The following is a 20,766-nucleotide window of genomic DNA, read 5'->3' on the forward strand; positions in this document are numbered from 1 at the left end:
AAAAAATACTGCTAAGTGTAAAACTTATTCTCTTTTATTTTTTTATTGTATTTAAAATGAGAAAAAAGAGAAAATTGCTAGTTTTACTCAGCCTATATACCCAAAATGGCTGAAAATGTCCAGAATGTATAGCATTAGAACAGCACAAATTGAACTTGATGACTTTGGTATTTTTCAGATTTACTGAGTAAATACATTATTATGTTCATGTTTCTGTTTCTCCATATTGATTTTAAATATAAAAGTTAAATTGTTTGTCAAGTTGTAGTCTCTACTTTTAAATTGTTTGTCAAGTTGAAGTCTCTACTTTCCTGTTTTTTTGTTGTTGTAGGAAGATGAATTAAAAGATGCTGTACAAGACAAGAGTCGCTTAAGTCTTCAATATGTCAGCCTATCCCAAAGGGCATTGCAATATGACCAGGTAATTATCACTTTGGTTACAGTATACAGATTTTATGTTGACATGTCCTTGATTAGTGTAGGAAAGAAACCTAAAGTCACTGAATCTAACCCTTTGAGCTGGAAAATTGGATAATTTCCTCATCGGTAAATGAAACAAATAGAGATATTCATATACCACATTTATAGGGTGTATGCATTTACTTTTTATGAAAATATTGTGTGTTCAAATCTAATATCGAGGAGGAAAATTTAATTGTAAAATTAAGTATGTTCTATGGAGTACAACATTATTTATGCAATCTCTTGGGTATACTAAACTGTGGGTTTTTATGTGCTAGTTTCAAATTGGCTACAACTAGCTTTTTGTATAAATTGTTACATATTCATTCTTAGGTCTTTTTTTTTTAATGAATTTTTTTAGAAAAATAGCTATTTTATTTTTATGAAATGTGGTAGTACAAACATACTGTAGTAGCTCCTGTTTTTCAATAACAACATTTTGAGCCATGATAGGTTCTTTCTCGAGCTAGGAGCAACTGTACAATCAAGACAATTACACATTATTTATACACTCTCTCCTTTCATATCCAGTCACCATAAGAAGCAATTCTGAAATAGCCAATCAGAGGGGGACAGCCAGTGAAACAATGTCGTTAAGGGGGATACGATTTATCACCCATGTAGCGGACCTCATTTGACATTCGGGAATTATTTTACATGCAATTTGTATTATGTGGTTTATTGTATTCCATTTACATGTTTTTTATATGTTAGTGAGACAACTGGAGAGCTTCTTTTTTTTATCAAGCGCTTGCTTTTATTTTCAAATTTGCATTGATAGGAAAGTCTGTTGATAAATATTTTTCTTTGGACCTTCTCTGTCACCTTCATTCACTGACATGACGTTGGATTGAGATCACTGGGGAGCTGGGATAAATTGAGATTCCAGCAGGTGCAGAATAACACTATTTATCAGAATAAAGCCAAGAAAAAAAAAAAGCCAGGTGCTTGGGAGGGAAAAGAAGGGGGAGTGTTGAAATCTATTACTGAGATTTATAATCCCTTGTACACACGTTCGGACATTCCAACAACAAAATCCGTCGGATTTTGTCTGACGGATTTTATCTGAAACTGGTGTTGCATACACATGGTCGGACAAAGTTGTCGGAAAATCCAATCGTTCGTAACGTGATGACGTTATTTAGTTACGATGGGATTATGTTCAGGCTAGAAGCCAATAGCTTTGGTCTAGGAATTTGATCCGAGCATGCATGGCACTTTGTCATATCAGAATTCTCTACAAACAATCGGACAAAGTCCGATCGGATCATGTTGTCGGAAAAATTTTATATCCAGCTCTCAAACTTTGTGGGTCGGACATTCTGACGGAAAAAGTCCGATGGAGCCCACACATGGTTGGGTTATTCGACAACGCGGTCCGTCGTTGTACATTTTCCGTCGGAATATCCGACCGCGTGTACAAGGGCTAAGAAGTCATTGAATGGATGAACCTGCCAGCATACACCCAGAAAAGGTATATCTGTTTTGACTGGATTTACTTCCTAAATATCGACATTGAAATAAAATTATACAGGCACTGGGAAGTTTTATCCAGACAGGCATTCTCCTTTAAGGGGTTTTTCTGAAACATAACACTGAAAATGCTGGCTCATGCAAAATGCAGTGCATCCCCTTGTTGATTCAGATTAGATAGTAGTTGATGTCAGCTCTGTATAGCTTGTTCCACCTTGCACAGATGCTTGGTTGAATTGCCCGAGGATCCTGCTGCATTAGGCGGAATTTTCTGTTTAGTTGCTGGAACTGTTTCAGAACTTTTCCAGCTATGTGGCATGAAGCTTTATCTTGCTGAAAAAGCTATTCACAGAGGGGTTATGTTGCTGGCATTAAGAGATAGATTTAAGTGGCAATAAGGTTCATGATTTTGGTGGCTTTTAAATGCTGTGTTTATATTTAGTGCTAGGCTAAAACATCAGTAAAAAATTGATAATTTATATTATTAAAGAATTATATACAATGTAGGCTGCTATAGAGGATCTGTCTTTCTAAAATTACTAGTTAAATGGATTCCATATTATTCCAATGTTTTAAAAAGGTTTTAAAGTGGTTGTAAACTCCCCCCCGCAACTTTGTCCCATGTAAATCAGCCTAAAAAACCCTAGTGCAAACTGCTTGTAGATATCTCCTTACTTGCTTAGTATTGTTGTAATCCTTTTTGTTCTTTAAAATGACGTCACTGAGCATGCCCGCATCTCCCCTGATTTACGGCACACTCAGTGTACTTGTCTGTCTATTATCAGGACTTCCTACGGCACACTGAAATCCCAGGAGACTGAGAGCTTCCTCCTACACACACCCATGTGATCAGGTGACATCACTTGCAGTGTAAGCCAGGGCATCGGACAGCATTACTGCAGTCTTATCAGCTGAAGCTGAAAAGACAAACAGGCAAACACTAGATAATCGACACAAGTAAATACTATGAAATAAAACGGCTATGAACAGGGAAGCAGGGTTGCCATAGAAATGTTGGATTGAGAAGGAGGCTTGGTTAACAGTACAGGAAGTGCTCAATGTAAGGGCGGAAATGCACTCCACTGTGGACTCAGAAAACAATACTTAAGATGGTGCTGCCTAACCCCTGGAAAACAAGTTTTTTAAAGTTTCTTTAAACAGTAAGTAATATGCGATTTGGGCTGGATTACAGTGGCTATAGTTTGATGATAATTACTACTTATAATGGACTAAATGAAAATAAGCATCACAGTGGGAGAGTTTACTTTCTCTTTAAAACCATTGCCAAGCACAATTCAGTCTGCATAGCCCTGGTCCTCCTCTTCTAGGGTCCCACGTTGGTGCTCCTGATTCCTCCCCCCTGCCATGTGCTTCTATAGCAAGCAGCTTTCTCTGGGGGCCCTTGCGTGTATTTGCTCCTAAGCCATCTGTCTGTGTCTATTGACACACAGTGCACGTCTCAGCCCCACCTCCTGCTCCCTCCTTGCTGGCTCCCACTGCTGCCTCTCTGTCCAATGAGGATAGAGAGAGCTGAGAATGTCTCTGCTCTCGTGCACATCGCTGGATCAAGGTCGGGCTCAGGTAAGTATGGGGGGTGGGCTGCATGTAATAGTTTTTTTTACCTTAATGCATAGAATCATGTATAGGGACCCATTTACAAAGCACTGCTGCTTTTCTGTTTAAAATCTCTGGTACATTTATAAAGCACTGCTGTGTGCTGTTTAAATATAGTTTGTAATGTGTTTGCTTTAGAATTCTGTGACAAGTGAAGTACCAAATTCTTATAAATGAAGGAGCAAAAAAGTAACCTGAATACTCTCCTGACAGAGCTAGAGCATGTACTGGGGAAATCCTTAGAAATTGTGGGACCTTGCAAATGTGAAAATTTTTGTGTTGTACTTCTTTTCTTACCACCCACTTACTCAATTGGGGTGATGGGATCAGATAGGTATTACCCCCCCATGACAACCCCTTCGCCCTTGTACACACAGTCAGACATTCCGACAACAAAATCCATCGGATCTTTTCCAACGGATTTTGTCCAAAACTGTTGTTGCATACACACGGTAGGACAAAGTTGTCGGAAAATCCGATCGTTCAGAACGTGATGACGTTTTGTTCGTTACGACAGGACTACGTTCAGGCTAGTAGCCAATAGCTTTGGTCTCGTAATTTGATCTGAACATGCGTGGCACTTTGTCCGATTGGAATTCTCTACACATGATCGGACAAAGTCCGATCGGATCATGTTGTCGGAAAATTTTATATCCAGCTCTCAAACGTCGTTGGTCGGACATTCCGATGGAAAAAGTCAGATGGAGCCCACACACGGTCGGATTAACTGTCAACACGGTCCGATCGGACATTTTCCGTCGGAATTTCCTACCTTGTGTACAAGGGCTATTAGGCAATGGAGGTATCAAAGAGCCTGGTACCCATCAGCATTGGTTCATGTACCTTGGAGGGACCCCTATTCTTGAGTAGGGATGAGGCGAACACCCACCTGCTCTGTTCACAGCAAAACATGTGAACAGGCAAAAAACTTGGCAGAACACACGAACACCATTAAAGTCTATGGGACACGGACATGAAAAATCAAAAGTGCTCATTTTAAATGCTTATATGCAAGTTATTGTCATAAAAAGTATTTGGGGACCTGGCTCCTGCCCCAGGGGACATGTACGAATGCAAATTTTTATTTTTAACCACTTGCTTACTGGGCACTTAAACCCCCCTCAGTCCCAGACCAATTTTCAGCTTTCAGCGCTGATGCACTTTGAATGACAATTGCGCGGTCATACAACACTGTACCCAAATGAAATTTTTATCATTTTTTTCCCACAAATAGAGCTTTCTTTTGGTGGTATTTAGTTACAGCTCGGAGTTTTATTTTTTGCTAAACAAACAAAAAAAGATGCAAAAAAAAAAAAAAAAAATCATGTTTTAATAGTTTGTTATAAAATTTTGCAAACGGGTCATTTTTCTCCTTCATTGAAGTGCGCTGATTAGGCGGCACTGATAGGCTGCATTGGTGGGCACTGATGGGCTGCATTGGTGGGCACTGATGGGCTGCATTGGTGGGCACTGATAGGCTGCACTGGTGGGCACTGATAGGCATAGTTAAGGCGGCACTAATAGGCACAGATAAGGCGGCACCGATGGGCACAGATAAGGCGGCACTGATGGGCAAAGATGGGCACAGATAAGATGGCACGGATGGGTGGCACGGATAAGTGGCACGGATGGGTGGCACGGATGGGCACTGATAGGTACCACAGATAGATGGGACTGATGGGCACTGATAGGTGGCACTGATAGGTGGCTCTGATAGGTGGCACTGCTGGGCACTGATGGGCGGCACTGCTGGGCACTGATGGGCGGCACTGCTGGGCACTGATGGGCGGCACTGGGGTGCAGCACCTTTGAGGCAGATTTTGGGTGGCACTGTGGGTGGCACTGCTGGGTGGCACTGTGGGCACTGCTGGGTGGCACTGTGGGCACTGCTGGGTGGCACTGTGGGCACTATGGGCACTGCTGGGTGGCACTGACAGGGGGGCACTTACTTTATTTCAAGATGGCACTGCGGGTGGCAGGTGGGCACTGGCAGGGGGCAGGTGTCCGTTTAAATTGCTGGCCGTGATCGGGACTGATGTCCCGAACACGGCCGCCGGCGATCGGCTTTTTTTTTTTCTCCTCGCGCTGTCAGCGCGAGGAGGAATACTAGCCGATTACCGGCTCCGTTTTATCACATGATCAGCTGTCATTGGCTGACAGCTGATCACGTGATAAGGGGTCGGGATCGACCCCTTACACGGATCGGTGATCAGGCGAGTCTCACGGACTCGCCGATCACAGAGCGCGCCGCGTAACCGCGCTCGTAACCGGGACTACGTCAATAGACGTAGTCCCGAAAATGTGGGTCCGCGCTATTGCCGTCATTTTGCAATAGCGCGGTACCCAAGTGGTTAAAAAACGCCAGTTTATTCATAAGCAGTGATTTTTTTTTTTTTAAGTGAAAAAATAAAAATTAAATATTCCTTTAAATATTGTGCCTCGGGGGTGTCTATAGTATGCCTATAAAGTGGCGCATTTTTCCCGTGTTTAGAACAGTACCAATTAATTGTTGGACCTCGGCAATATAGATACAGATAATTTAAATAAAAGAGCATGGGATCCCCCCTCCCCCCATCCATTACCAGGCCCTTTGGGTCTGGTATGAATATTAAAGGGAACCCTGAATCAAAATGAAAAAAAAATTGCGCGAGGGTCCCCCTATTATCCATACCAGGCTGATATGGAAATTAAGGGGAACCCTACGCCAAATAAAAAAAAATGGCGTAGGGGTCCCCCTTAAAATCCTTACCAGACCCTTATCCAAGCAGGTAACCTGGCAGGCCACTGGAAAAGAGAGGGGGATGAGAGAGCGGCCCCCCTCCTGAACCGTACCAGGCCACATGCCTTCAACATGGGGAGGGTGCTTTGGGGTAGCCCCCCAAAGCATCTTGTCCCCATGTTGATGGGGACAAGGGCCTCATCACCACAAACTTTGCCCGGAGTTTGTGGTGGTCTGCGCGCAGGGGGGACCCCCAGATCCCAGGCTCCCCCTTGTGTGAATAGGTAACGGGGTACCTACCATTTAACAAAAAAAGTATGAAAATGGTAAAAAAGACAAGAAAGACAAAAGTCCTTTATTAAAAAAATAAAAATGAGGACGGGGCCACCTGGGGACTTAACCGGGTGACCCCTCCCCCTCTGACACCATGGGGGCTTCCCCGTGGTGTCAGAGGGGCGGGGGCACCCAGTGATGTAACCGGGTGACACGGCCCCCTCTGATCCCATGGGGAAGCCATAGGGAAGTCCCTGTGGAGTCAGAGGGGGCGGGGTCACCTGTTCACGTCACCGAGTGGCCCCCGCCCTCAGGTATATAAGGGCTGTCACAGCAAAGACACGTCAGATGGTGGGAGCCTCCCTTGGTGGCAGGTCGGTCGCAGCTTTTTTTTTTTTTGGACTGTCGGGCGGCATAAACTTACTTTGTGGGATATTTTTATTTTTTAATAAAGGACTTGTCCCAAGCTGTGTCTTGTCTTTTTTACAAAAAGACACCAACATGGGGACAAGGTGCTTCGGGGGCTATCCCAAAGCACCCTCATGTTTAGGGCATGTGGCCTGGTACGGTTCAGGAGGGGGGCTCTCGCCCCCCCCTTTTCCTGCAGCCTGTCAGGTTGCATGCTCAGATAAGGATCTGGTAGTTTTTGGGGTGGACCCCTACGCCATTTTTTTCTAAAATTTGGTGCAGGGTTCCCCTTAATATTCATACCAGACCCAAACGGTAATGGACGAGGGGGGTGGTCTCATGCTCTTTTTTTCAATTATCTTTATCTATATTGCCAAGACCCGACAATTCATTACAGCCACGATCAGTTTTAAATGACAATTTTTCCTTTCGAAATGTTATTTTGCTGCGGTACTGTTCTAAACACGGGGAAAATGCGATATTTTATAGGCATATTATAGACACCCCCCCAGGCATAATATTGTTTTTTTTTCTAACCGTTAACGTTTTTATTTAGAAAAAAAGTATAAAAGGTGACATTGACACAGTACATGGATGACAGATACATGTAGTAAGTCACAAGGTCTGAGTTGACAATATAGCTACAGCTAGCAGACATTCATTCGAGCATATGGTAAGAATCATCAATGTAAACATATCAGTATTCATATTCCTGGTAGCAATTACAGAATTACAGTGGGAGAAGGGGGGGGGGGGGTTCGGGTGTGCAGGATCCCCTTGCCCATGCTTATATGTACCTTAACCTGATTTTGATCCAGTGTTGTGCACAAGAGCAACAGTTCTCTTCTTCTCCTAGGGCAGATTGATAGAAGCAAGAGCTATTGGCCCCTGCTGCTGTCAAACAAATCCTATGATGAGGAAACAGGGGGTGGGGCAGGGTGAAGCTCCACTGTCTGTGTCTATGATGCAGGCAGCAGGGGCTCTGGAGCAGGCCCGCACGAGTACCCCCCTAGTAAGATGCTTGATGGGGGGTACTCGAAAGGCAGGAAGAGCCAGAGAATCTGACCCAAATATCATCCCCATCCTCCTCATGCTGGATTCTGAGAGAGTGTTGGTTTTATAGTTGTAGTTATGTAAGTGCAAGTAAAGAACATTTACATATATGCATTCAACCACTGGCTATTACCTTTTCAGAGATAATAACTTGGTCTAATATTTTTGGATGGACATCACTTTTTTTTAATTATGCTGTGTCTGGGATTTTAATGGTTTGTTTCTATCGGGAATATAGATATTTTATTGCAGGGAGTTTTGAGTTTGGGAGCAGGGAGTTTTGACTATGGTCATGGTGCCTTGGGTGGTAGGTTTTAAAAAGTGAATATACAGGTATGTGTGTCGATAAATTCCTAATGTTGGTACTATTGATCATGTTTAATAAAGAATTTGCATTTTCATACTAATAGGTTTTGGCCCTCCATAGTTCGTTACATGTTAGCAGAAATAAAATATGACAGGGGTTCTAACCCTGTAGATTAGACTTTAAATACCGCTGAGTATGTTTGCAAAATAATGAACATTTTAGATAAACGTATTTTAAAAAGTGATTTAAAGCGGAATTATACCCACTTGTTCTCCAGCACTGCAATCCCTTGGAGCTTCCCGCCGGGCGCTGACATATTCAGCCTGACAGCTTCTTAGTATTGATTCCCAGCCATTGTAATTGGCTGGCCCAGGATGGTGTTGCTTCCATGCATGCGCAGGGTTTCAGTAATTCGGCATTGCCGGACTTCTACACAGTGTACAGCGCGGACAGTCAGATAAGGGACGTTTAATGCAGAAGACTGCCTGCATTGCGGTCCATGCCAGTTGACGTCACTTTGCTAGCTCCAATCCAACGCATTTCCTCTCAGATGGCATCGGCTGGGATGAGCCTTCATCTGCAGTTTGTTGTTCTTGCATGTGGGAAAGTTGGAGCATCATCTTTTCACTAAACACATTGAATTGTGGAGCACTGGACTATTTATAAACTTCTTGCACCATTTATTATTTGTCATTTTTGTGAACAGATTGTGGCTACTTATCCCAAAAATGTATTTATGATGTAATTCACAATACACCATTCTAGGCAACAAGAGTTTCACTTATTTAGTGACACTTTGCCATTTGAACATTCACTTTTGTTTGATTTTGCTTATTGCACATTGTTTATTGCATCTGTTACCTAATCATTTTTAGAATAATATCTGTCAAAAACAGTGCATCTTATTTATTTTACAATGGTTTATAATGACATATCAGTCCAGGAAGATACAGTGCCTTGAAAAAGTATTCATACCCCTTGAAATTTTCCACCTTTTGTCATGTTACAACCAAAAACTTAAATGTATTTCATTGGGATTTTATGTGATAGACCAACACAAAGTGGCACATAGTTGTGAAGTGGAAGGAAAATGATGAATGTTTTTTACATTTTTTTTTTTTACGTTGACTGGGCCATTCTAACACATAAATCTGCTTTGGACTAAACTATTCCATTGTAGCCCTGGCTGTATGTTTAGGGTCGTTGTCTTGCTGGAAGATGAACCTCCACTCCAGTCTCAAAACTTTTTCTTCTAAGATTGCCCTGTATTTGACTCCATCCATCTTCCCATCAACTCTGACCAGCTTCTCTGTCCCTACCGAAGAAAAGCATCCCCACAACATGATTCTGCCACCACCATGTTTCACAGTGGGGATGGTGTGTTCAGGATGATGTGCAGTGTTAGTTTTCCATCACACATGGCGTTCTACTTTTAGGCCAAAAAGTTCAATTTTGGTCCCATCTGACCAAAGCACCTTCTTCCACATGTGTGCTGTGTCCCCCACAGGACTTCTCGCAAACTGCAAACGGGACTTCTTATGGCTCTCTTTCAACAATCGCTTTTTTCTTGTCACTCTTCAATAAAGGCCAGGTTTGTAGCGTGCACCACTAATAGTTGTGCTGTGGACAGATTCTCTCACCTGAGCTGTGGATCTCTGCAGCTCCTCCAGAGTTACCATGGGCCTCTTGGCTGCTTCTCTGATTAATACTCTGCCTGGCCTGTTGCGCCATACTCTTTCCATTTTTGGACGATTGATTGAACAGTGCTCTGTGAGATGTTCAAAGATTTGGATATTATTTTATAACCTAACCCTGCTTTAAATTTCTCCACAACTTTATCCCTGTCCTGTCTGGTGTGTTCCTTGGCCTTCATGATGCTGTTTATTCACTAAGGTTCTCTAGCAAGCAGCTGTATTTATACTGAGAATAAATTACACACAGGTGGACTCTATTTACCAATTAGGTGACTTCTAAAGGCAATTGGTTCCACTAGATTTTAGTTAGGGGTATCACACCACACTTTTCAGATATTTATTAGTAAACAATTTTGAAAAACATTTATAATTTTCCTTCCACTTCACAATTATGTGCCACTGCGTGTTGGTCTATCACATAAAATCCCAATAAAATAAGTTTGTTTTTAGTTGTAACACGACAAAATGTGGAAAATTTCAAGGGGTGTGAATATTTTTTCAAGGCACTGTAGGTTAAACTTATGAATCCACAAAGTACAATATAGAAAAAAAATGAATGTCAAATAGTGCTCTTTTTTTCTGTGTGTGTGATGGTTGATCAATCAACCTGCTGGGTGTATAAGTGTAACAAAATGAAGACACAATTGCATGGACTGCAGTATCGAGTCACAAATAACAAATTTCCATCATCACAAACAAAATTCCGCCAGTGCTGTGCAAATGTACAAGTTATTTAAAGAAGGTGAAATGCGTGTTATCTGAGTATGAAAAGTTATCACTTGCTCCTTCCAACAAAGGGCAACGCTTTAGTACTTTTCAAAAGCTATCTTTCATACAGTATATTGCTTAGTGTACATTTGTGTTTCTTGCGCCGGAACAGAATATAAATCATCTACTTTATACTCTGCAGTGCTCCTACTTTTCTTTTTTACTGCAGAGATTACTGTGATCTAAAGCTGGCAGACTAGACACTTCCTAGGTGGAAATGGGTTTGAAGTTGTTTCATATCAGCTTAAACTTAATCTTCTGTTTTTACCATGCTCTAGTTTCACTTCTCTTATCTCTTTCTACTTTCTTGATTATAATCGTTCACCTTAACAGATAACTAAGCCCTCATTTTTTTTAAATGTTGTTACAGCTACTGGTACTGTACTATAAAAGACACTGGCAAAAAGTCTTTAAACCTTAAAAATGGAATGTTGAAAAAAATAACATTTTAGTTGGCATAGATTTATGATAATTTTGTACACAATTACTGGACCAATAGCTTTTAAGTGTATGTGAAACAAGGTGACATCACCCATAGGCTCCCATAGCCCATCCATTGTTTGCTCTCCCTCCTCTCCCCTGCCGCTGCTGGTTGACACTGGGGAGCCAAATCCATGCGACGGGACCTGAACGGGCTGAAAATGGGTAAGTATACAGATCTCTCTTACACAACGTGGTCAGTATAGGTGTTAGGAGGGGGGAGAGGACCTGTTTAATGCTAATTGGAATTCCTCTTCAAATTTCAATTGCTGTTCAGCTCTCCATGTTGCCATTTGGTTTAAAACCCATTCAGTTTAAAATAGAAATGCAAGGCAAAACGTGTGTTTAAACACAAAAAAATCAATAGTACCTCCCCTCCCCCACCTAAAACATAAACCAGTACATTTAACTACATCCATGCTGCCTCTCCTTTTTTGATCATCTTAATGGTGCCTCTCTGCTGCCTATGCCCTTGCTACAGCACCGCCATTTTGAAGTTCTTTGTGTACTCTAGTCCTATCTATTGGGTAAGAGCAAGATGGAGCACATGGCATCAAAAATGTGAGATTACCCTGAAGCACTGATGTCCTTACATTCTCAGGGGACATCACAGTAGCTAGGGCTATGTCATCAGTGCCTTCAGAATATACCCTTATCTTAGTGCAGCTCTGTCTTCTGATATGGGATCAAACATGCTCAAAACATGTAATATTTGTGAATGGTGCTGCGTTGTTGTGAAATTAAAGTGTAAAAACTAAAACCTAAATGAAGCAATAATAAAATTATACATAAGGTGGCAATATAGCTCTGACATCAGATACATATAGCTTCTAAAGTGCAATAATAAATAAAAAACGTCCAATATAAGTATTGCAAAAACAGTGCTCAATGTAGATGCAGGAAGTGGACTGGTGGAAAGTCACTGGAAAAATCATAAATGTGACAGGTGAAACATGATGTTCCAATCTTAATAGTGCAAACTAAGAGTATGTGATGGATATCTCTTCACTTCATGCAGTGACACCTCTATACGGGGTGGCCTCTCACCTTACGGCTGTAAGGTAACAGCATGAAAACACATCAACAATCAGATTTCCTCTGTGGGTCCTTGCATAGGTGTCTAGTGGTTTCTGTAACCTTAGGGGTCGTCCTTGTGTTAATCCAGAGATCCATATGGAATGGTGGGTAGTGACTCTGCTGTATTAAGCTTCCACAAACGCCCCAACAGAATGGAAAGGGGGAGAAGGGGAATGCCCAAAATAGTGTAGTATATTGAGTAAAATGTATTTGATAAAACACAATTATAAAGTAACACTCAGTGAGTAAGATGAAACGAGCAGTAAACCACGAGCAACAAGCTCGTCTCCGGCATCACTTCCAGTTGTGCCTGTCAGCCAATCCCAACGCGTATCGTTGTGGGTCACGTGACTTCATCAGGGAAATTAAGCTGCTTGTTTCATCTTACTCGATGTGAGTGTTACCTGACATCTCTGACATTGTGGCTAAGCCTTGCCAACTATGACTAAACCTCGCCAAGCCCCAGAGCACTATGGGTACTAAGGAATCAACACACCAGTAACAGCCTGCCTAAAATGTACAGTATATTTGTACTTCATATTTACTTGATAAAAATAAAATGTATTGTAAAAATTTTATTCTTTTGTTCCTGAATAAAATATATAATATATATTTATGTAGCACCAGCAAAAGCACACATACAGAAATGTTTAGAACATTATTTTGAAAATATTATTCTGGTTCCTGGTTATACGAGCATTTTTTTTTTCTTTTTTAGTTTGTTAGTACTGTGTCTGTCTGAAAAAAAAAAGGATTCACAATTTTTAGATCAATATATTTTGTGCTTATAACAAATTCTTACATAATGAACCACTGTCAGTGAGTCAACACAGTAAAAATAAATAAAAAATTAATTTGTGGTCTTCGTATTGTAAGACCACAAAACAGTAAATACACCTCTAAAATATCTTTCAATTGTGGCAGCCTCTCTTTGGGCAGCGTCCATCTCTGGATTAAGCCAATATAGTAAAGGAAAATGCCAATTTGAATGAAAGCATTTGGTTTTGGGGGACAGCTTTCATCTGTGGAAGCTACTATTCAGCTCAGATTTTATAGAATATTTTGTAGTTCAAATTTAATGTAGCGCCACCACCGCGAGGGCCGCTGGAAGGTGACTGACTTGCTGAAAGGTCGCCCTGACCTTTGAAGCCTCCTGACACCTCTGACACCCTGGATTCAGACATATTTCAAAGTGACAAACACCAGATTGTAGCAGATAAGAACAAGAATGACTTAGGCAGATATCTTTCAGTGTTAAACATTTACTCCTGTTAAATATGCAAAGGGTATGCAATGCAAAGGAAATCACAAGTCAAACAGTAATAATCAGTAGGTCCCCTATTTGACCCCAGGTATAAAAAGGGAAGAGAATGACCTTTTATGTCAGACTGCTCCCTTCAAATACTGATGCCACAGACCCAACAAAGTTTGTGGTACAATTATAAAACAAGTTACAAAAAATGCAATGCTTAAACTCTGAGTAGATTTCCCCTTAAAGTGTGCAGATATTGTGCACAGAGTCCTTTAAGTGGGGGAAGAAGAGGACAGTAGAGGAGTCCTTGTGATGTAGATCAGTTCAGTATCTTCAGCTAGCTCAACAAGGGCCCAGAAGGATTGCTGTGCAATGGCGACCAGCAACAGAAAATAGCATGTGCAAAGTGTGTCCTTTTTGAAGCTTTAATGTAAAAGATGGAATAAAGGTGCCTGCATGCTGTGTTTTTGTAGGGTGTACACAGGTGGACTGCCCGTTCACCAATTCTGATGATACCAAGGCTCAAGGGAATAGGATGTCCCCGAAACAGGCATTTGAGGAATCTGCAATCAGTGAAGGGTACCTGGTCGTGCACCTAGCGATGATGGGATTTTTCTGTAACTGTACCAGTGATGATGAGAGTGACCCCCGACAGTCACTCAGCCTAGAAGGAGCTGGTGGATCTGCTCTTTCACTCATTGGAGACTCTCCACGTCATCTAGGCTGCGATGCCTACTCGCATTCCCCCAGAGAGGCCAGGTCTCTGCTCTCAGCTGAAGGCCGTGGTCATAAGAGAAAGACTCCTCCCCGGACCAGGCTATTTATGTCCTCATCCAACATTCTTCTCTCTCTCCCAGCCGACTGGAACTTGTAGTCTACAGCAGTCTAGCTCCAATGCAAATCTTGGTTCCTCGGACCACATATACCATGATCCCTTGCTCTGAGCTGTGGTCCTCTGCTTGCTCTGCATTCAGGAGATGATGATAGGCTGAGCACTAGACGGAAACAGATTTACTGCAGCTGGTCTTACACAATGTCTCACGATGAAACAGGCAAAGGTAGCCACTACCTGGCTACAATAATATACAAATAATCACATTTATTATCTTTAAAATAGTTCTAAAATTTTAAACGAGAATGTATAGACTGCATGTTGGTAACAGTAGGTATGCATTTTTTTGAAAATAACCTTTAGGGCAAACACTCTAATAGAAGCCAGGAGATTGGATGTTCAGGCTGTGATCACAACAAAAGCATAGCTCCCCACCGTCTCTTAATTAAAGGAACTGCCTTTCTCTTAGAAACTAAATTCTCCCTACACATATCCTGCTCTGGAGAAGGATCTGGGGGTTTTGGTAGATCATAAACTCAATGCCAAACTGCGGTTTCCGAAGCAAGCAGAATCCTTTCTATTAAGAGAGGTATAAACTCCAGAGAGAGAGATATCATTTTGCCCCTGTGCAAATCATTAGTAAGACCTCATCTGGAATATGCAGTTCAGTTTTGGGCACCAGTTCTCAAAAAGGATAATTGGGGAACTGGAGAAAGTGCAGAGAAGGGCAACCAAACTGATAAGAGGCATGAAGGAGCTCAGCTATGAGGAAAGATTAGAGGAACTACATTTATTCACTCTTGAGAAGAGGAGATTAAGGGGGATATGATCACCATGTATAAATATATAAGGGGTCCATGTAGTGAACTTGGTGTTGAGTTATTCACTTTACAGTCAACACTGAGGACAAGGGGGCACTCTTTACGTCTAGCGGAAACGAGATTTAATCTCCAAATACGGAAATTATTCTTCACAGTAATGCCCTGTACACACGGTTGGACATTCTGACGACAAAATCTGTTGGATTTTTTCCAACGAATTTTGGCCCAAACTTATCTTGCATACACACGGTCGCACAAAGTTGTCGGAAAATCCGATCGTTCAGAATGAGGTGATGTATAACACGTACGATGGGGCTATAAAAAGGGCAATAGCCAATAGCTTTTGTCTTGTAATTTATTCTGAGCATGCGTGGCACTTTGTCCGTCGGAATTATCTACCCACGATCAGAATTTAAACGATCGGATTTTGTTGATGGAAAATTTTCGATCCAGCTCTCAAACTTTGTGTGACGGAAATTCCGACGGAAAAAGTACGATGGATCCCACACACAATTGGATTTTCCTATAACGCGCTCCGATCGCACATTTTCCATTGGAAAGTCTGACCGTGTGTATAGGGCATAAGAGCTATGAAAATGTGGAATAGACTCCCTCCAGTGATGGTTCTGGCCAGCTCAGTAGATTGCTTTAAGAAAGGCCTGGATACTTTCCTAAATGTACATATTATAACTGGATACTAACCTTTATAGGTAAAGTTGATCCAGGGAAAATCCGATTGCCTCTCAGGGATCAGGAAGAAATTCTTTCCCCTGCTGTAGCAAATAGGATCCTGCTTTTCGGGGGGGGGGGGGGGGTTCGCCTTCCTCTGGATCAACTGTGGGTATATGGGATTGTATGATATTTTTTATTTATTTCTTTTTATGGTTGAAATAGATGGACTTGTGTCTTTTTTCAACCTAACTATGTAACTATGCTCAGCTGTCCCCCTTTTTTGTTTGATATATCTTTTAAAAAAGAATTACCAACTACCAAAAATGTTATATGACAGTAAAGCTTTTATCCAGCTGCTAACGGGTAAAAATGGTGAGAAAAGTTACTTGTGAGTTTAACCAACCATTTTCATGTGACTTTTTCATGGTCTATATAGCAGGGGGTCTTCGTTTTACCTACATACTTTGTGCCATAAGATGTCCCACATTACTATGATCTATCAATTGCAAGAAGACTGCTGAGTTTGCCCTCTTTTATTTTGCATTTACAGGGGGTCCCCTACAATCGACTCCTACTTACAATCGACTCCTACTTAAAAAACGGAGGGAGATAACAGGAAGTGAGAGGAAATCTACCCCTAGGAAGGGAAATTCTCTCCTGTAAGGGTTAATATGGGAAAAAGGTGTCTCCACTGATGCTTTATCGCCAATCCTTGTTAACCTAACAGCCCAACATTTTCAAAATCCAATTATCATTGGGACAGAAAGTGAGGTGAAATCTTCTGCACAGGGGGCACAGGCAGCTAAACAAATGTTACAGGGGTGATAACCCTTCCCTATATTATCCAAAAAGCTTAAAAATAGATTTTTTGGCTGGAGCTACACTTAAAAAATGTACCTGTTCCGACTTAAAAACAAATTCAACTTGAGAACAAACCTATAGTCCCTATCTTGTTTGTAACCCAGGGACCCCCCTGTACTTGTACAAATAGGTTAATACTGTAGAATAAAATTTAGGCTTTAGAGTTTATAAACCACATATACATATTTAATAACATAAACCACATATACATATTTAATAACATAAAGTGAACACCAGCAGAAAACTTCAGTTTTAAACCTTGCATAAAACAGTCCAAGCATCATGGGGATGCTTCCACCATTTACAAAAAAAAAAAAAGAAAAACCCTACAGTAAGCAGGGGATTTCTTTCAAAATGAATTTTCTCGCTCACACATTTTTACAAGTCTGTTTTTTTTTTTTTTTGCCAGAAGCATAAGAGTATTTTTGAACTGACCCATTAGTTTGCAAATATTTGCTAATGCTAGATTATAGATATTACATTTTCTTTTATCTCTGAAGACTAAGCATATTTCTGATGGAAAATCTAAACTGTGCCATGTGCATACGCCGCGCATACTGTAATCATATTCCTGGGATAGGGTCATAAATTACTTGCGGCTACCAGGAGCAGGGGAAGCTGTAATAACTGGGTGTTGTACAGATATTGGTTGTGACAGGACCTCGGTTGGAATGAGTGCTGTTTCTACACTCGTGCTTTAACAGTTTTAGATAAGCTGACAGGACCATTTCAGAGGCCGCATGATGCCTCTTCCCCAATCCTGTTTCCATTACACAATGTGGAAATACATTCAGAAATCCAGTATGTTTATTTATTTTTCATGTTAGCATTCTGAAGCAACACATCAAATACATTTGTTAAAGGGAATGTAAGGCCTTTTAAAATTGTAAAGTATTTTAAAATACCATTTTAGATAAACTTGTAAGAAAGGTCAGCTAATTTTAATTAGGGTGTGTTTTAATGTTTTAAAGACTGTGTTTCTCTGTATAATTTGTAATTAAAATTGTACATGGGGGTCAGCCTTGTCTGCTAATTATATAAGCAGGATCTGCTTGCTGCTTTTAGAGCAATGGTTAAGGCAGAGTAATTACACCGAGCCACTAAAAGCTCACTTTAATTGTCAGTTTAGATCATTTGCTTTTTAATACTGTACCAAAAATATGGAAAAACACGTGTGGTAGTAAATATAATAATATTAGAATTTTTTTTTAACATGCTTTTTTTTTTTTTTTTTTTGGATTAGGTAATAATTAAGATACCTGTGTGATTATTTATATCAGGGTAATCATATTTCACTAAAAACTGTTTCCTATTAAATGAACTAAGTCATGCAGATTGTCAACAGTCCAGCTAATATAATAAATACTGGGATTCATTCATTGTTGGAACTCAGAGCCATTTTAAAGCTGTGAGGTGCTATTGCAAGACCACTTTAACAGGGTTTTTACTGACAAGGAGTACCCACATTGTATATCTGAAGCAAGGAGGCCCTCTTGGACTATTTTGTCTCTTTTAAGAACCAATGATCATGTGACCATGTGATACCTATTAATTCCTATGTCATATGAAAAATATAAATTACTTCCAGAACTAAGTATTACGCATATATGTTTTTCTTTGGTTTGGGTAGTATGTTCAAACAAATATATATGAAAATCTATCTGATTGGCAGTCTATGTTTGAATTTGGGCCTAATTCACACATTTAGTGAAATGCTTAATGTGTACATTATTGTAAGGTATTTATTTTAAATGACTGTCAGCCATGGACATTTGGCATGCCCACTGTTTTTTTTTTTTTTTTTAAAGTTGTGTGCCCCAATGCTAATGGAGTTGTGGTTTACTGACACACACGTGTGTTTTGGTTCATTGGTAAGGTGACTCGGGGTGGAATTTAAAATGAATGTTGCCACACCATCCATTGTGAGTTACCATTCACTGCAGTAATGCACATTTTGCTGTCATTACTTCAATGCACGGGTCTAAATCTAGTCTTTTAGTTGTTAGCAGGTTGGCCATGCTTTATAAATCCAATTTATTATTAAAGCAAACCTATCTTGAAAAGAAAAACCTACAGCCTGCCACTACTGACCTTGTGTAATGAATTGACAGTTGTTTTAACTCTGAAAGATGTGCAACCAATAACCTAGTAGAACAGCCAGGCAACTAGCATTTTCTGAAGGAAAACAGCAATGACACCCTCCGCTGCCTTTTCAGGTTTACCTTAAAGTGAACCTTTACTCCCAAAATAAGTTTTGCTCCCTGCAACCTCCTCCTTGTCTGCAATACTAAAAGGCCTTTATTTATTTTTTACTATGGGCCCATTCCCCACCATTCTTGCCTAGGCAAGAAGGAAGTATTCCTGCTTTTGCAACCTCCTGGGATATCCTTTTCACATATAGCAGGAGCAAAAGCTCATGGTGCCCAGTGGGTGGACCTCGTAAGCATTATTTGGGCACTGCTGCAATAACCCAGAAGAGGCGACCAGGCTCCTAATTACATCAGTGGCTGATGGTGTTTTATTTTTTGGGGGGGAAACAACCCCCCCAGACCCCCAGTAGAGCGACATTAGCACAACTGCCCCTCCCCCCGTGGCAAGGCCTTAACACCCACCAAACCCCCCCCACCCATTGTCTGCCGTCATTAAACTGGTTACAGGCAGTGAGAGAAGCAGTCGGGTCTCTAAGAGCAGAGCTGATTTTCCAGCGTGTTCGCCCCTGTCCTCAAGTGTGGTGGGCTCGGGGAAAGATGCTCCAGTGTCCTCTCCTGTGTCTCCTCTCTGCTGCTCCCGGTGCCAGGCGTCCAATAGGATCACATTTTGGCCAATCGGAAAATGGGTTTCATACCCGCTTCCCTATTGGTCGGGGGAGGATCAGTGTTGCAAAAGCGATTATTCATTAACTGTTGCAACAAACCTGGGTGGGATCGAAGCGCATTCTCTGCAACCCGAGCCCACCCTATTTTGAGGCCTATTAGAGCCTCTGGCTCTAATCAGGTGCTTCAAAAAAAAACCTGGCCACTGTAATTCATGCGCCCGGTGCCCTGAAAGGGGGCAGATGCAGGAATAGGGGGTGGCCATGGATAGAGTCATGCTGTGCATGACTCTGTCCATGGCATATAGGGGGTGGCGTGGAGAGAGGGGGCGTAGCCTGGGTGACCCTAATGGATGGGCCTCCACTGGATTACATCACAGGGGAAGATGGTAGCATCTAAGCAGTAGATCACAGCAATACAACACCTGATTCTCTGGGCAGGTTTGTATATGAATTGAGGATAACCCTGCATAATATGTAAGAGGGGAGGAAAAGAAAGTGGAGGTGTGGAGTTAAGTGAAGTTCCTCTTTAAGTTATACTGCAATTTCTACCCAATTTTTATGAAAAATAAAAAATATGATTGTAACCAATGAAAACTTTTTTCTTTTGTATTCTCTGAAAAATGTTTTTTCATATCCTTCCATGCACGGGTCCAAATAATAAAATTTCTAAAATTTCTAACATTAAATCTGCCTTGATCTCTTAATAAACTGCATAGCCAAATGTATGTGGACACCCCTCTAAATAATGAAGTTCAGGTAATTCCAGTAATGGGCACTGTTAATGCTTCAGCATATAAAGACATTTTTAGAGAGTAGATCGCATTCAACCTTTTATGGGAAGGCAGTTTTCTGTTCAACCTTTTATGGGAAGACCTGACTGTGTCCCTGTACAAAGTTTGGTGTGATGAAACATGAGTGGCCTGTACAAAACCCTGACCTCAACCCTGCTGCCCACATTTTGGGATGAGTATCAATGCTAACTGCAAGCCAAGTCTTCTCATCCATCTATTATTATTAAGTTGAAGTGGAGCATTTGGTGACTGCATGGATAGTGTTTATCGAGAATGATCTGTCTTCTGTTTGTGTCTTAAGTCTTTGCAATTACATGTTCGTAATTTCTGGGACATTATCTTTCCATCTTTAGTTCTTTTTCTCTTTTATTTTCAGTTTTTCTAAGTTTATTTG

General features: G+C 41.1%; 1 protein-coding gene and 1 long non-coding RNA gene across 26 annotated transcripts in view; one reads left to right on the top strand and one right to left on the bottom strand.

Annotated features, from left to right (window-relative positions):
• Positions 1-20,766, top strand: part of RIMBP2 (RIMS binding protein 2) — a 777,506-nt gene that overhangs the window by 476,186 nt on the left and 280,554 nt on the right. For all 25 annotated transcript variants that reach the window (XM_077461782.1, XM_077461787.1, XM_077461794.1 and 22 more), the window contains one exon: positions 332-421. In XM_077461782.1, the coding sequence (XP_077317908.1) occupies positions 332-421 (90 nt within the window). The remainder of the gene's footprint in view (positions 1-331; positions 422-20,766) is intronic.
• The window catches only part of LOC143940432 (uncharacterized), a 197,746-nt gene that overhangs the window by 101,159 nt on the left and 75,821 nt on the right, over positions 1-20,766 (bottom strand). The window lies entirely within an intron of this gene.

The sequence above is a fragment of the Lithobates pipiens genome, unplaced genomic scaffold (genome assembly GCF_037356315.1).
Source record: "Lithobates pipiens isolate NorthernLeopardFrog02 unplaced genomic scaffold, aLitPip1_a1.2 Scaffold_3, whole genome shotgun sequence".
Taxonomy (NCBI): domain Eukaryota; kingdom Metazoa; phylum Chordata; class Amphibia; order Anura; family Ranidae; genus Lithobates; species Lithobates pipiens.